This window comes from Microcaecilia unicolor, chromosome 3 (assembly GCF_901765095.1).
Source record: "Microcaecilia unicolor chromosome 3, aMicUni1.1, whole genome shotgun sequence".
Classification (NCBI taxonomy): domain Eukaryota; kingdom Metazoa; phylum Chordata; class Amphibia; order Gymnophiona; family Siphonopidae; genus Microcaecilia; species Microcaecilia unicolor.
The window spans coordinates 85,201,511-85,219,841 of NC_044033.1; the positions used below are offsets into that span (position 1 = coordinate 85,201,511).

The window sequence follows — 18,331 nt, forward strand, 5'->3', positions numbered from 1 at the left end:
ATGCATTCAACAGGATAAATGCAGGAGTTAATTGACCTATTCTTATAAAATGGAGGGAGTTAGCAATAGGGATAGGCAGCTGGAAATTTGTGTTGTGTCATTTCCTGTTTAATTTCTGGGAATTTTCATTTTATTCAGGTTTTCTTGGTCATTGAGTTGCTATGAGAGCAATGTTGTTAAGAGTGTGTTCTCTTTACAAACAGTGTGCACTATTTGCAAGGGGGGGGGCACACTATTCTTGAAATAGTGTGTTCGCTTTTCTGCGTGTACGTGCAACGGTTAGTGCATGCGCACAATTGGGAAAGATTATGCAACCTTTCCAAAAGAATGTATGCGGTCTCAAAAAGCTTTTTTCAGATCCATAGACATCTGCAGAAGGAAATTCCATGATCTAAAAAGTTCATGTACATCACCATTTTTGGATATTTGGCAACAAGACCCTTAACCTATTTTTCTTCTTTCACCTTCCTTGTCCTGCCTCCCATGTTTTCCTCAGCACAGTCACTGTTAATAATCCTGTTTTGCTATATAATTATATGGTCACATTATAAGAAAAAAGAAAAAAAAAGTTGAACAAGTAAAACCGTAGAAAAATATGAGACTTTATTTCTAACTCATAATACAATATGTACATTTAGACCTAGACTCTACCCCAGAGGGGTTTATTTTATGCTTGACTTGATTATCAGGTTATACTAACAGCTGAACCTTTTTAATGTAGGCTTAAAAGACCCAACATAAGTTTAAACAACGACCTGGAACATCACCAAAAATAAAACCTGTAGTGATATTCTTTCAGTCTCTTCCAATTATACTATAGTCAATATTTAAATAGTATTTCCAACTTACCTTTCAAATGGAAAAAGTTTTAATAATTTTCTGTGTTTTGCGGTAAATTCCAAGTCTTGCTCTTCCCTGCTGACCCTCTGGGAGAGCAGCTTCCAGAGAACAGGCAGCTTGACAGGATAGAGTAAGCGGTTACAACAGTGGTTCTCAGCCCAGTCCCTGGGATACATCTAACTAGTTTAGTTTTCAGAATATCTATGATGTATATGCATGAGACAGACTAATGGAGGCAATGCATGCAATTGTGAAAATCCTGAGAATCTGACTGCCTGGGTGTGTCCCAAGGACTGGTTTGAGAACCACTCAGTGGGAGACCCACAATAGAAAGGATTAATTTTTCCTCACGTACATTCGTTTATACATAAGATATACAGTTCATTTTGTCTCAAAAAAAGCTGCATAGCACTATATTATAGCACCTGTATGCCAACACTTGAACATTGCACCAGAGACAGTTGTTGGATTGACCTGGCTGAAATAATGCTTCAACAAAGTCCTTGTGTGTTTCCATGACCAAAAGCCCTAGAATGCAGTGCTTAGCTGCTCATACAGGCTGTGCTGAATAAATCGGAATGTCCCGCAGACAAAGCCTCCTGTACAGGATGATCACGGACTCCAAGTCAGATTCCAGGAACTCATCTGGGGTTTCTTCAGGATCATGTCAAGAAATTATCCATCTACAAGGTGCCATACTGCACACCTTCTCCCAAAAGATAAAGCAAGATATGGTCATTGGTGCTCCGTGTCCATGAGAGCCCGTAGAGTTTTTGAGACATGTTGGGGCTGACTGGATGCGTATTCCTCTAGACTAGATCCCATCTGTTCATACAGAGACTTGATGAGCTTACAGACCACAGTCTTGACATTTCCACTCCTGCCAACCAGGACCCCATTGCCCGTTATGTTGTTCAGGAAGTACCACAGTGTAGGTAGGATATGACGCTCCACAGCTTGAGGTTTCCGGGGATAGACAGAAGCCACCATGACTACAAGACAGAAGACAAAAGAATTTGACATATACAGGCAGTGGTGTGCTGGTAAATTTTTAACAGGCTCTGCCCCGGTTATAGACAGCCCTGCAATTTAGGGGGGGAAGGGTGCAGAGGTGGACTGGGGGCTCTGCCCCCCCAAAAAAAAATAAATGCAGAGTTGGCTATACCTGGTGAGAGAACCTGGGGAGGCAATGCATGACTGTCTCCAGGAAAAAAAAAAGATTTTAAATGTTCCCAGTTTCCAATCTAATTCATGTTTAATGTGGGATAAAATGCTATAAGTAAGTAAATAAATAGATAGAAACTCTGAATGTATTTGAGGATTAGGTTGACAGCCTCAGCCCATCTGTGCAGATCCTGTGTGCGTGAGATGGAGCCTGGCACTGCCCTGGCTACATTACCTGACAGGCGCTCTGTGATATCATTGACAGCTCGTCCACTGAGGAACTTCACCCTGCTTGCGAATGGCTGCAGAAGCCATACATTATCTGAAATAGAAAAAGAACCTTTGAATCATTTCACTATTGCTACTGAAACGTAACAAAATAAAAGCTACCTTAATTATGTTTCACTATCAGACACATAACCATCCAAAAAAGTACCGTAAGTTTACTGTACACCAAGGGAAAAACCATTTTAAATCAAAATGGGGCACGCAAATGAATTAGTTTCATGTATGATTCAATTGTTCCTTTCATGTGCCTAATATAGGCTTCAAGAAGCAAAACACACAAACATGAGGATGTCTCTAAACAAAATCCAACAAAAGAAAGCAAAAGTAGAGGATGCCACAAATACAACCAGCCAAAGAGTAAAAGTCAAAGTCCTTTAATCAAAACACCAGTGACCCCACACGGTCCATGTTTTGGCAGGAAATCGCCTGCTGTAGGGTCACAGTGAAACTTTCCCAACAACAGTAAAAAGACAGGGAAGTCTGTTGCAGAGTAATGATACAGAAAGACAGGTATGGCAGTAATATCGGACAGATGGAGTTACGCAGTAAAATCCAGCAGCAATTCAAAATGGAGTCTGTGATGCCTGAGGCTGGTGATTTCCCGCCGAAACAGAGCTTCACTTATTTTCATCATGTGTAAATTTACATCTATGAAAACACCATCTTCAAGTGTATCTAAATCAAGTAAAAAAAAAAAAAAAGTCCATGATTCTTCTTTGAATCCATCAGGTGGATCTAGATTAAACAAAAATAGTCCATGACTCTTCTCCTTCAAACTCATCAGAAGTCATTGGTGTGGGTGTCATACCAGTTGTTTCTATTTGAGGGTCAGGTTTCTCCCTTATACAGGCAGCTTTTCTGCCTTTATCAACTACTTCTAATTAACAAATCCATCCTCCCCCATGTTCTTGCCTCTTCAACACAGCTTCTACCAACTTCCATGTCATTCTGTTATTTTCAATAGGGTAATGTACCACTGGAATACTTTGGAGTCTTATTTCCCTTTCTAAGAAAATACAATTATCAGGGACTGGGTAGCCAACATGAAGTCTACTTCTAGATTCCTGGACCAGACAGATCAAAAACTTTGTTGAGTTTGGTCCACAGGTATAATTGGCATTATCTGACTTCCTCAAACATGCATACTTGTTCATTTCTCTGCTACTACCACTTGACAAACTTCCTTCTGTGGAGATGGCTCAGATGTGGAACCCTCCTAGCATCTTTCCTTCTTTGCCTTTCAGTACTAGGGAAAGATCAAAAACTCTTCCTCTCATAGGAAGGGTAAACTTGAGATTGAAACTTTCCTTCGGAGGGGGTCTCTACATTTCCTCTCAGTGGGGATGAGTAAGACTGAATCGCTTTCTGCATCAATTTGCTAACTAGAAAAAAAAAGATGCAGGTGCTATAAGAACAAAGAAACAAAAAAACCGAATAGCACCAAATATTAGATAAATAACAAAAATAATAAACAAACAAAACAACTGAATAGCACCAAACATTAGCTAAATAACGAAAATAATAAACAAACCTGACACAACCATATTTCAATAAAAATCTGCATCAAGGGTCAATAAAACTGTAAAATAACAAATAAAAGTCAAGGGAATAAGAATCAAATTAAAGGGTCTTTATTAAGCTACATTAAGCAGCTAACGTAGCGTTTGTTGTGCACAGACTCATGCTACTGTCTCCTGCACTAAAAAAGCAACCACTGAGGTAAAAATCCCATGCTACCTGCCTAATGTGGGAGTTGGTGGGTTCTGGGCATGATTTGGGCAGCAGAGGTGTAGCTGGCTGTGACAGCTAGTACACGAGTCATTACTGTGTGTTAGGTCTCATCTCAAGAGGAAGTGGTAAGTGCAGCAGTCCTCTAGAGCAGCTGTCAAAATTCAAGTGCCAGGCCAGCATACTTGCTGGCCTCCTGATCCCCGTCCCCCTCAAGTTCAGATCTCCCATCCCAATGTTGGATGTATCCAAATCCATACCTTCTAATTAACAGCCCAACTCACTCCAGACAAACCTGACCCCCCCCCCCACACCCATCAACACCCCCCGATAGAGAGCCTGACTCTCCCAGAAAAACCTGACCCTCTCACCAACTCCAAACCTCACCTCCCAACAACAAAACCCCACGCCCCAGTTCTCGTGCAGGCATTCTGGCTATTTACATGTTTTCTTGGTGCCCAAACATTGCTACCCTCTTATAGAATTACCCCCATAGTGGCACTACATGAAACGTTTTCCCTTATACAGGCTGGCTAATTTTCAAAAAGCTTTTTCAGCAAGGTAGGCAGCCATTTATACTGTTTAATGGATTTTAAAAATTGTCCTTTCTATCACATAATAACCTTTGTGGGTCAACGTTGAGAGCCGCCGGTGATCAGCATTTTTGCTGACTGCTAACGGCATCAAACCCAGAGATTCAGTGCCACAAACCCAGAAATTCAATGCCAGGCCCTGGAACTAAATTTTGAGGCTTCCAGAACCAGAGGACACATAACTGGTTGAGTGTGATGGCATAATCAGGGCTTAGATCAGCCATTAAGGTTCATTTGCTACTAATCATTTCTATAGTGCTACTAGATATATGGAGCACTGTACACATTATATGTAGGTACTTTATCTGTCCCTAGTGGGCTCATAATCTAAGCTTTTTAACCTGAGGCAATGGAGGGTTACATGACTTGCCCAGCATCACAAGGACCTGCAGTGAGAATTGAACCCAGTTCCTCGGGATCGCAGTCCCCTGTGCTAACCATTAGGCTACTCCTCCTTCATTTTACAACAGGGTGGGTTTTCCTCCATGTTATATACCCTCTTTTATTTATTTATTTATTTATTTATTTATTTATTTATTTATTTATAATTTTCCATTAAACTCACAAGCACAAACTTGCATAAGTAACATGAGAACAATATCAATTAAGGCATAACTATGAAAAATAAAGGCAATTAAATTCTCTTCTTAGACCACTAAATAATAGGGGAGAATCCAGAAAGTTGAGAAGAACACATTATCGTAACATTTCAAAAAGAAAAAGGCCTGGACGTAAACCACGGTATCATATACATTTCTCTCAAAACTTTCGCCTGGGGATCACTGGGCAATTTTCTTTAAATCAACAAGTTATATACCCTCTTAACTTACTTTTAGTCCAGCCATTTCAGCAACACACCTCAGCTGGGCTCCATCCTTAGGGATCCTTCTGAAAACCTGAAGTCATGGGCCCTAAGTCTGGTCACTAGGGTGGCATTTCTATAAAGGGGCGCCTAGATGTAGCCCAGGGAACACCGATTCTATGGATCCATGATAGAATCCAGCGCATGCCTATTTACACCAGCACTTAACCAGCTATGGGTTACTGCATAAAGATAGGACTCACTTTTTATGTGATCCTATTTACGCGGTTAACCTGGCCAGTTAAGTGCTGAATATCGGCCCTTTACTGGCCAAGTGCCAACTTCGCCCCCAGAATGCCCCCAAAATAGTTGGTTTTCAGTTTGGTGCCAACCAGTTATTTTGAACAGCACTAACCAGTTAAGTGCCACTGACAATTAGCAGTTAGCCCCAAAAAGACGATTTAACCAACCAGGAGCCATTTCTGGCTGGATAAATCACTTTAAATAATGACCCCTCAGTCATTTTGTACAAGTTTAAGAATATATATGAAACATCAGACTTAGCACACAATGGGGTAAATTCTATAAAGTACTAATATTTACGCACCAGATATGTGTGTAAAGATTTGAATACTGACATATAAGCGCATTAATGTCTATACTCTACCTAAGCGCTATTCTGTAACTATATGCATATCTTTCATAGCACATAGTTTGCAGGTAGGAATACACCTGGGTGGGAAGCAGTTACGCGCATAACTTATAGAATTCTGTAAGTTACGTGCATATTTCCCCAAAACTAGGCACGAGCATTTACCCCAGCTATATGGCTGGCATAAGGTCTCATGCCTAAGCAAATACACATATATACTATAATTTCCTTCAAAGAATTATAGCTTAAGTGCCTACTTTCTTTTTTAGAATAGGCTCCTACCATAAGCACATTTGTTATAGAATTTTTTAAAAAAGTTTTTGAAGGAATTCACTCACGGCAGTGTACAGCAAGAATAAGTCAAACATAGGCAACAGACAATTACAGCAGTACAAATAACAACACAAAGTACAGCATAGTATACTACATTACAATATCAACACAATACGCAATAAAACATTTTAATAGCATAGGGTGTAAGCAAAGATGAAACATATAGATAGATACGATAGAGTAACAGGAGTTAGAAAATAAGGGGACTAATTTAGGGACCCTTTTACTAAGCTGCGTAAGCATCTACGCATGCCCAACACGTGCCAAAATGGAGTTACCGCATGGCTACCATGTGGCCCTTGTGGTAATTTCATTTTTGGCACGCATCTGCTACACACACCCGAAAAATATTTTCTGCTGCGCATCAGCTAAGCTCACCAAGTGGCATTTGGCACGCGTAGGTCATTACCGCCCAGTTACCGCATGAGACTTTACCGCTAGGTCAATGGCTGGCGGTAAGGTCTCAGACCCAAAATGGACGCGCGGCGATTTTTAATTTGCTGCACATCCATTTTCGGCAAAAATTTTAAAAAGGCATCTTTTTCAAGTGCGCTGAAAAATGATTCTGTGCGCTCCCAAAACACGCATCTACACTGCCGCAGGCCATTTTTCAGCGCACCTTAGTAAAAGGACCCCTTAAAGTTGCACTTGAGGTCAGAAAAGTGCTTGAATATTATCTCAGCTAGGGTAGGAGTGGAGAAACATGTCCAGTTATAGTATGTATGTTGTAAATATTAGTTGGATTGTGCCATCCTCCTACTCTTCTTAATCTTAGAAAAGCATAAAGAGCAAAGGTTTACCTAAATTGGCAATGAGCTCATCAAGAACCTTGACAGCTGCTGTGTAAATACCAGGATTCTTACAGTTCAGTTTGTCAGTGACAGCAATTATGATGGAGACCAAAACATGGTGCAGACTGTCTTTCAGCAGAGGGATCATGATTACCGTGGACTCCAGTGCATATTGGTTCACTTTCTTATTGGAGTCCTGGAGTCTCGGAGTGAAAGAATCAAAGATCTAAAAATAAAACATAAATAAACATAAATTGCCAGGCAGTAACATGACATTTGCATTGTACTTGTAGTTACTGGACCCTTTTACTAAGCTGTGTAAGGGCCTATGTGCATACAACATGCGCCAAATCGGTACTACTACCCAGCTTGCTCGTGAGCTAGCCAGTAATTCTGAATTTGGCGCGCACCGAATCCCATGGTAGAAAATAATTTTCTATTTTCTACTGTGGGTCGCTTACCCGACAGTAAACAGCAGTTGGCGTGTGCTGCATGCATACCTCACGGGCAGTGCGTGAGACCTTAACACTAGGTCAGTGGGTAGCAGTAAGGTCTCAGGCCAAAAATAGATGTGCGCTGGTTTCAATTTTAGCACATGTCCATTTTCTGGCCCCCTTTTAAAAAAAAAAAAAGGCTCTTTTTCCTAGACACGTTAAAAAATGGTCCAGCGCGCGCCCCAAAGATGTGCTCGCACTACCGTGGCTTAGTAAAAGGACCCCAGAATCCTGTATCACAATATTCAGAACCAGAGTGCTGATGATTTACTGACTGATTTATTTATTTATATACACCGCCTACATGTTAATGAAAACAATCGAAGCAGTTAACAAATGAAATCACCATTCAAAACCTGTCCTATCCCAACTTCCTTAATAAAACCTTTAACATTCCTAGGTACAATTTCCCTAATTCTTGACCTATCTTGATCTAACCCCTTATTATTACCATTGAATAAAAAACTAAGGGGTCCTTTTACTATGCCGTAGTAAGAAATTGCTTTAGCATGTCTTATGTAGGTCTTTCCTGTGTGCACAGGCCATTTTTACTGTGACTGTGAGCTATTTTCTGTTGTTGTTTTTTTCCAATGTATGGCTAATATAAGTGCTAATATTCAGCAGAGATAACCAGCTATCTTTTGCTGAATATTAGCACTTAGCCGGCTAAGCGCTATTTAACCAGCCAGGAGCTATTCCTAGCTGGTTAAATAGTGCTGAATATTGGGCTGTAAGTGTCAATTTTTGCGTTGTTTTTTAAATAGAATCCAGGGGTATGTCCTTAACCTGAAAGACACTGACCTGGATGATGTTCGAGGAGACAAAGTGGGGGTTGTTCTTGCAGTGCTGCAACAGGAGTGTCACTCCCTCCATCTTGTCCTGAAAATCCTTGGCTGTCAGCAAATTGCTCAGCTCTTTTATCTGCTCTGTAACTTCTGCCGTACGAACAGACTGCTGGTGGGTCGCTGGAAGTGACTGTGCCGAAACTACAGAGTCAGTCCTTGATTTAAAGGAAAAGAAAGGTTTATGGTACGGAAGATATTCCAGTGAGAAGAAACAAAACTGCTAAGGTAAAAAAAAATCAGCTAATTGTCATCAAAACATTTACCCCCAAAATTTAAGGAACACAAGTGCCCATCTCTGCCAGAACCTATATGAATGCATTTTAGTAACCAGAATATTAATCCACGACCTGAAAAGGAAAATACTTGGGCCCCACACATTAAGCTTTCACCTACTTCAGGAAGCAGGTGAAAGCTTGGCTCTTCAACTAGGCCTTTAATGGAATAAATAACTAACCTGTTAGTCTCACTCACGCTCACAAGGAGTGCCTCGGGCTGCACATACTGCAGCAGGACATGTTTATCCACTCCTGCCCTAGCTGAGAAAATATTTAACCATCTCTCTGACCTCATGTGCACCTTTCTTTAAATCAGGCACCTTAATTTCTACTATTCTTACTCTCTTACCTATCTATATATTCCAACTTTTCTTTACCCTTCACTATCAATTAAAATGTTCTATTACGTATTGTGTTGACATTGTAAGTAGTATACTATGCCATACTTTGTATTATTTTTGAATATTTTAATTGCTGTAATTGTTTATTGCTCATGTTAGATCTATTCTTACTGTACACCACCTTGAGTGAATTCTTCAAAAAGGCGGTAAATAAATCCTAATAAATAAATAAATCATGCCTGTTTTCCAAATTATAATTACAGGACCCTCATTTTTTACTTGTGGCATCCTCTGCTCTTGGTGAACTGTGAATCTTATCACTAGTTACTCAGTTTGTTTGAAAATGCTCAATCAGATGGAGTAGAGGAGTAACCTAATGGTTAATGCAGTGAGACGTGATCCTGGGGAACTGAGTTCAATTCCTACTGCAGATCGTTGTGACCCTGGACAAATCACCTCACCCTCCATTGTCCTAGGCACAAAAACTATCTAAGACTATGAGCCCACTAGGGATAGAGAAAGTACCTGCATATAATGTGCACAGTGCTGCACACTAACACTACAGAAATAAGTAGTAGTAGTAATGGACCAGGCCCAAGGTGATTTCCACTTAGAGACAAGATTGTGACAGGTTGGGCTCCCTTCTTTCCTAACAGCTGGCTAATTCACACAGGTCCTGGAATCTTTTTTCTATTTGCATTTTGAAATTATATTTCAAAAAAGAATAAAAGGAAAAAGAACAAAACTGACACAAAAAAATACAAAGCAACCATATACATTAATAAATCTATACAGACCGATCCAAACTAGTCCATAAGAAAGAGACATCAGTGGAAAATAAAGAAGATAGAAAAGTTACAAGATTTGCTTTAATGGAAATATTGTCCTGAAAATTCTCTAAAAAAAAAAAACACCACAGTTAAGTCAAAACTGTGAGGTAAGAGTATCCAATTCCTCAGTTAAACTCAGTACAACTCTTAACAGGAATATAGTAAAAATTTCCACAACCATAGCATCAGATGAAAAATTTAGAATCTCTTTAAATTATTTCTTTACAGGAATTTTTAGAATGTACATTTCACATTCTAGACACATTCTCTACAGCCTCTATCCTCAAATTTAAGGTAAGAGAATCTTTAATAAAGAGGATATAGCCTGTCGTCCCCCTTCTCTCCCACTGCTAACTCCCGGCTCCGTTCCTTCTATCTCGCTGCTCCCTATGCCTGGAATGGACTCCCTGAGCCAGTACATCAGGCTCAGTCTCTGGCTGTCTTCAAGTCTAGGCTTAAAGCCCACCTCTTTGCTACTGCTTTCGACTCCTAACCATGACTCTCTTACTCAACACCCTCACTTATCACCTCTACCACTGCAATTTCCCCACCCCTAGCTGTCTGTTCGTTGTCTGTCCAATTTAGATTGTAAGCTCTGTTGAGAAGGGACTGTCTTTTCATGTTAATTTGTACAGCGCTGCGTAAGTCTAGTAGCGCTATAGAAATGTTTAATAGTAGTAGTAGTAGTAATATAGCCTATGGAGAATAAATTTGTGATTCTAATTGAGCAGAATACAGCAAATTAGAGACCACATTAACGAACTTGGGGATCCTTTTACCAATTTTACTGCAGCAGGTAAAAAGCCAAAAAAACAAACAAACAAAAAAAAAGGAAATGGCTGTGCGGTAAGTAAACAGTTGCTGTGCAGCCATTAGCCATTATCGCCACCTATTTAGGTGATGGTAAGGGTTCCCGCGCTAACCCTAATGCAGACATCCGTCACAATGTGACTGCTTTGGGTATTGCTGTGGATAAAATACCTTTTTGCCACACCTTTTTGTTTGTTTGTTTGTTTTTTGAAGTGATGGTTTCTCCTGGCCAGATCCTCCTTTTTTTTCAGTCCTAACTGCTAGAAAAAGGCATACAGGCAGTGTTGCCAGGTGGGCGGTTTTACCGCCCAATTGGGCGGTTTTCCGCGACCCGCCGCGGGAAATTTTTGCCCGCGGCGGGTTGCGGTTTTTTGGCCGGTTTTTTGGGCTTCCGGGCGGCTTTTTGGGCGGCTTTTTGATTTTTTTCGGCTGCGGGGGGCGGGGTTAGTGACGTTTTTGGGCGGGGTTAGTGACGTTTTGGGCGGGGCCGATGACGTGGGAGGCGGGGCCGATGATGGGGAGGCGGGGCTGATGACGGGGAGGCGGGCCCGATGACGTGGGAGGCGGGGCCGATGACGGGGAGGCGGGGCTGATGACGGGGAGGCGGGCCCGATGACGTGGGAGGCGGGGCCGGTGACGGCGGGGGCGGGGCCGGTGACGCGGGGGTGGGGGTGTCAGGGGCGGGGTTTGTGTTTGGGCGGGTTTTGGGCTGGTTTCTGGCCTGGATTGGGCTGGAAAAAAAATTTCTACCTGGCAACCCTGCATACAGGGCCTCCTTCTCCCAACCATAGCTCCAAACTAACATGTACAGAAGAATCTCTGTTCACCTTCAAGTTTCACAGTACAGAAGCCCGATAGGGTTCCAAGGGCCCTTATTAATTTTCACTCTATTTCCATAAGGTGATTAGGCAAAACCTGATCCTCACTCTAAAAATAGGGCTGCCAGCTCCAAGCTTAAGTTTAAAGAGCACTGACAAGCAGATGATCAAAAGCCCCGCGCTGTTCCAAACAGTGCTCTAAAATAGCGCTGGAACAGCACGGGGCTTTACTGCACCGATGATCAGAGATAATTGCATGCAAATTTAAGCACGCAATTATCTCTGATCATGGGGTAGAAGTCTGGGAGAATTGTGCCTGAGCATGCACTCAGCACAATCCTCCTGCACTTGTTTGACAGGTCTGGGCTGTCAAAAGCCCAAACCTGTCAAACACAGGGGCTGGAGGTCCATGGGACCACCAGGCCTCAACCATCCCTGCCCCGAGCAACGTGGGCTAGAGGTCCGGCAGACCTCTGGTTCCCCCCCCCCCCCAAGTTCAGGGAGGGCTAGAGATCCGGTGGGTCTCCAGCCCCCCCAACTCCCCTCAACAAACAGTCCCTGGTGGCCTAGTGGGCGAACAACCAACCCCTCCCCCCCCCCAGCAACAGGGGGGCTGGAGGTCCGCCGGACCGCCAGTCCCCCCGATGATCTCCCCCCCAGGTTCTGGGAGGGCTGGAGATTTGGTGGGACTCCAGCCCCCCTAACCCCCCCAGCAAAGGGTCCCTGGTAGTCTAGTGATCAATCCACCCCCTTCCTCCCTACCTACCCACCTACCCCACCCCCCTACCTTGTGGGTTGGAGGAGGGAGGGTAGCTTGCCTCCCTCCTCTTCCTGCACACTGCAAAATGGCAACGCCCAGCCCTGTCCAGTGTATCCTGGGATGCGCTGGGCGGGGCTATATACCATATAAGAGAGAAAACTCTCTTATATGGTGTGTAGCCCTGCCCAGCGCATCCCAGGATATACTGGGCAGCGCTGGGCACCTCCATTTTGTGGCGTCACAGGAAGAGGAGGGAGGCAGGCTATCTTCCCTCCTCCAACCCACAAGGTGGGGGGATAGGGGGCGGATTGATCACTGGACCACCAGGGACCCTTTGCTGGGGGGTTAGGGTGGGCTTTAGAAGTGTTTCCATTAGTTTACTCACCACCAAGGTCAGACTGACAGGTCTGTAATTCCCAACCTCCTCCTTACTTCCATTCTTGTGTAAAGGGACCACATCCACTCTTCTCCAGTCCTCCTGGACCACACCAGGCTCTAAGTAAGCATTGAAGAGGTCAGTCAGTGGAGCCACCAGAACTTCTGAGTTCCTTGAGCACCCTCGGATGTATCCCATCAGGCTCCATCGCTTTGTCTACTTTTATTTTAGCTAGCTCCTCACAAACACTGTCCTCTGAGAATGGGTCTTGTTCTATCATACATACATCCCCTTTTGCATTTGTTTTCTGTGGTCCTACCCCCGGCCTTTCATCCATGAACACAGAACAGAAATAATTGCTAAACAGTTCAGCTTTATCCTTATCAGCTTCCACATATTCCTCCACTTAACTGGCTATGAAGAACCACATAAAGACAGAAACATAGAAACATGACGGCAGATAAAGGCCATATGACCCATCCAGTCTGCCCATCCTCTGTAACCCCTAATTCTTCCTGTTCCTAAGCAATTCCACATGCTTATCCCATGCCTTTTTAAATTCTGGAACAGTCCTCAACTCCACCACCTCCACCAGGAGGCCATTCCACGCCTCCACCACCCTTTCTGTGAAATAATACTTCCTTAGGTTACTCCTAAGCCTATTCCCTCTTAACTTTGTCATATGCCCCCTTATTCCAGAGCTCTCCTTCATTTGAAAAAAGGCTCTCTTCCTGTACATAAATCTCCTTGAGATATTTAAACGTTTCTATGTCGCCTCTCTCCCTCCTCTCTTGCAGCGTATACATGTTGAACTTCATAAGCCTGTCCCTATAATTTTTGCATTCAAGACCGCTTACTAATTTCGTAGCCACCCTCTGGACCAACTCCATCTTGTTTATATCTTTCCGTAGGTGCGGTCTCCAGAACTGCATGCAGTACTCCAAATGAGGCCTCACCAGAGACTTAAACAACGGCACTATCACCTCCTTTTTTGCTGGTCATGCCTCTCTTTATGCACTCAAGCATCCTTCTGGCTTTGGCCGTCGCTTTTTCTACCTGTTTGAAAGCTTTAAGTTCGTCAGACACAATCACCCCCAAGTCCTGCTCTTCCTTTGAATTTTGACAACACTAGTGGATGCTGTCATTTTTTCTGTAAAAATATAATCTTAGGGATAACTAGTTAATGGGAGTGCAGTTTGATATAATCAAGGCCTCCAGGGCCAGAAGTTGTGGCCCTTGACATTGGCTTGCCAGGTGCCCATAGAACTGGAGGACCCAAGAGTCAAGTTGATGACATACAGGTACATTTCTCCCCACTCCTTACCCCAGTACCCACTCCAACTCTTCCCCCAAAGTTAATGAACAATTATAGAATGAAACATAGCCCAAAAAAGTCATGGCTATATGATATAAAAACCTTCAATTAATGTGCAGACCTATTAGGTCACAATAATCAAAAACTAGACTGTAGATGTGATCCTAGTTTAAACAGAAAAGTTTTTACTGCCTTACAAAAAGGCCGTCTGCTTTCCCCTGATATGCTGAGGGAGTTTATGTTAAACCCACCAGGAGGCATGCTCATGAGTGGCTTTACAATGTGCTTCTTTTATAGGAAATAGAGCGCCTAATTTTCAACACAAATTACATGTTCGCCTGTGGATATTTTAAAAAATTATCCAGTTAAAATCAGGCCATTTAAATTGCTAAATGACCAGATTTTATCCAGATATTAAGGGGCTGGGCTAGGGGAGGAGCAAAGACAATGCCAAAAAATGATCTGTTCAGCAGCAATAATCAGCAGTTAAGTAGATAAGTTATCAGCACAGATTTAAGCCTACCTGTGATCTGACTTAAGATGTATATTCAGAGCTGCAGTTTATATGGAGAGTGGCACTGAATACACATATTTAAGTTAAGCGCTGGTGCCATACAATAACCACACCAGTTGAAATTTAACCCTGTAATATATAAAGCACCTTATTTATTAGCTTGTTATATGAAAATTACAGTTTCAACCAGCAGGAAAAAGATAACTAAACTTCTTGCAAATGGTGCAATTTTCCCCCAAAGGACAGAAGCTAACTAATTACCTGAACGTACTACAAGGCTGTGAAAGACTTAACCTAGTATCACACAATTCAATCTTTCTTCATCACAAGCTGTATTGACATCATCGCCTGGTTTTTAAATGCTCTAAATTAGGGGTGCCTGGATTTTTCAAGCAGGACCACACAGGACATTTCAAATCACTGAGAAGGCCAGGCAGGAATGGGGATACCCTCAGAGGAGAGTTTGATGAGGAAGGCTATGTCTGGCCCTTTCAGTGATTTCAAATGTTGGGGAAGGAGGGAGACAGGGAGGCAGAGTTCCCAGGAATGTGGAAGATAAAGTGAGGGAGGAAGGGGGTTAACCAGCATCTGCTTCATGGGAGAATGGTTGGGCAGAGGCGTACCAGACCTCGATTTTTAAGGGAGGCCTGAGCCCAAACTGGGGAGGCACATTTTGCCCTGCCTTCCAACCACTCTCAACCCCCCGCCGCAACCTCACATACTTAGGCTGGCGGGAGTCCCCATGTCCCGCCAGCAGAATCCTTCCTGCAGCGATATTTGATGCCGTGCTACCTGCCCAGCTTGTCCACCCTGATGTGCATGCTAGGTTTTAGTGAAATTGAGAATGCGCGAAGCTTGCATATGCTCAATTTCACTCTAACTGAGCATGTGTGGGGGGGAGGGTGAAAACAGGACAGGCCGCAAGAAAGCTTCTGCAGGCAGGGATTGTGGACCCTCGCCAGCCAAACCAGTAGACCTTGGGGGCTTTAACCCAAAATTGGAGGGCTCATGCCCCCCCCATGGCTACGGCACTGGGTTGGTGGGTGGATTTCATGACTGGGGTATGTGTGTGGCACACTCTCTCCCACACACACTCTTCCAACATTCTCCAAAACAGCCCTGGATTAACCATTAAGCAAAACAAGCACATGCTTAAGGCACCAAGGAAAGAGGGGCACCATAGAGTTTTCTCCCCTTTGCTATCATGCCCTTAATTTTCACTGCTGTCTGCCACGCTCATTTTCCAACATGAATTTCAGTGTTTTTCTAATCATTGTATATATGTATGATGTATGAAGTTTTGTTTTGTACAATATTTCTCAGTACTTATTGAGTCTTAATGTCTTTTCTGTTAAGCAAAGGGCACCATTGTTGAGCTGTGCTTAGGGCATCAGTTGGACTTAATCTGGCCCTGAGCCAAAAAGTACATATTCCCAGTCCTGCAACCCTAGAGCTGTATTGATGGTGTCCATTTTGTGACAGGTGTGAGCTGGGGTGAGCTGCAATTATAAGGATCAGAGACATTTGGGTGGATTCACTTTTGGAAGGTTCCTGGAGGCAAAGGCTATTCCTGGGCCTATCACTCTCGTGCCTTATTCCTGGTGTCATTGCCACATTTTCAGCAGAGGGAAGGAGGAGGAGGTTCTGAGTAATGGAAAAGCTTTGTCAGACAGGGATAGAGAGGGAAGGACCACTGAGGCTGCAGCTGGGCTACACACAATCTCCTTCCTGGCTGAAATCTCCCAGCTGCAGCAGGGTGACAACATGGAGTACATGGACAAAAAAAAAGCACACACACACACACACACAAAAAAAAAAACCCCAAACCCTCAACTTACTGTGTGTATGGATAGAAAAAACATCAGGCCCTCGTGTCGGGCAGTATTTTAGCGGTTCCCCATTTTCAAGTTCAGATATGACCAACTTCTTGAATACAGTACAAGAGCCTCTTGAGCCAGAATTGTGCCCAGTGCAACATGCCCCCATTCTGCCCACTGCATCACAGCCACCACAGGGGAAACAATGGACAGGGTATGATTTTCATGACCCCCATCTCTCTTGCACTCTGTGTGGCTGCATCACTTGAACAGCCCTTGGGATGGTCATGATACAAGGTGGTGGTTGTGAGACTAAGCAGCACATGCCTGACCCCTGCTGGAAAATGGTTCTTGGTTCACTAGATAAGGAGAAACCTGAAGAGATCCGACTTTGTACCAGCCACACCACAGGCTACTGGAACTGGTATGTCTCAACCACTTGACACATGTGGTACCTTTAATTCTTTTTGCTCTCCTGGCCTTTAAGGTAAATGACTGTGAACTCAACTCACACACTCAGCAACCGTCAGCACCACATGACATCTTTTGCTCTCACGAATGAGACTGAAATCCTTCTAGAGTGAAAAATATCTCTGTGCAATCTTATTGTTCCAGGGTACTCATCCTATAAATCCAAGCAAATTCCCTTTACTGATTGATATTCAAAATGATTTAACTGGTTAAATCACTTGTTCAGGGTTATCCTCTAATTTTCAGTGACACTTAACTGGTTATCACCACTGAAATTTAGCGGTTAGCACCTAAGTGAAAACCAGCTATTTTGGGGACATTCCAGGGGCTGAGTCAGCAGTTGGTCGGTTAAGTGCTGATATTCACATTTAACTGGCCAGGGTAACTGCACAAATTGGACTGCATAACACAGTCCTGTCCTTATGTGGTAACCCATAGCCACCTAAGTTCTGAATATCGACTTAACCGGCTATGCGTTAGCTGGCTCCATACAAACCAGATACTCAGTATCAAAGCTCAGACATGGCCCGATATTGAATATCTAGAAATAACACCAGCGACGGTCAGCAAAACGCTCACCACTGTCAGCTCAATATTGGACCCCCCCCCCCCCTAATTATCAGGGCAGTAAGTAAAGGACAGAGCAGAAACCTACCCTTCGTCCGAAAGCAGGCTGTCTCGGGATGCTGTGGTGCTGCTGTTGCGATGTGCTCTTCGAGTTTTAGCAGAAGGTGGTTCTGATAGACTGTCACATGTTCCCTTTAAAAGAAAGGATAGATTTGTTATATATTGAGGCTCATTTTAAAAGCACATAGACTTACAAAGTTATACATATTACTATGGAACTTTATAAGTCTAATTGCTTTGAAAATGAGGACCATGAGCCTTTGTCACTTGTAGCTCGAGATGAGTTACATTCAGGTACACTAGATATTTTCCTGTCCCCAGAGGGTTCACAATCTAAGGGGTCCTTTTACAAAGCTGTGGTAGAAAGTGGCCTTAGCACAGCCACTACGTGGCTTTCCCTTACGTGGGTCTTTCCCGAGCATTAAGACCATTTCTAATGCAGCTGGAAAATGGCCAATTTTCCATCTTCTAAATTAATGGCCATGAACTAATGTTGCCATTAGCGTGAGGCCATTAACAAAAATTAGCATGTGAGCCCTTACCACCACCTATTTTATAGGCAGTAAGGGCTCATGCACTAATCCTGTGCTTCAGTGGCGTAGCCACAGGTGGGCCTGGGTGGGCCGGGGCCCACCCACTTAGAACTCCGGCCCACCCAACAGTAGCACATGTTTAGCGGTAGCTGGTGGGGATCCCAAGCTCTGCCAGCTGAAGACTTCCCCGATAGTAACAAAAGTGCTACTCTCCACGACACCAGCACCTACGCATGCTCAGTTTTCAGTGCATGCCTGCTGCGGACTGCCAAGCTGGAAAAAAGCATTTTTACACCAGCTGAGATATTTCTTGG

At 43.4% G+C, this 18,331-nt stretch overlaps 1 protein-coding gene across 5 annotated transcripts in view; it reads right to left on the reverse strand.

Moving 5' to 3' along the window:
- Positions 1-598: 598 nt before the first annotated feature.
- Positions 599-18,331, reverse strand: part of TOGARAM2 (TOG array regulator of axonemal microtubules 2) — a 161,589-nt gene continuing 143,856 nt past the window's right edge. For all 5 annotated transcript variants that reach the window (XM_030196134.1, XM_030196133.1, XM_030196129.1 and 2 more), the window contains 5 exons: positions 17,513-17,616; positions 8,487-8,685; positions 7,201-7,417; positions 2,240-2,326; positions 599-1,832 (listed from right to left, as the gene is read on the reverse strand). In XM_030196134.1, coding sequence (XP_030051994.1) covers positions 1,576-1,832; positions 2,240-2,326; positions 7,201-7,417; positions 8,487-8,685; positions 17,513-17,616 — 864 coding nt within the window. In that variant the 3' untranslated portion in view covers positions 599-1,575. The remainder of the gene's footprint in view (positions 1,833-2,239; positions 2,327-7,200; positions 7,418-8,486; positions 8,686-17,512; positions 17,617-18,331) is intronic.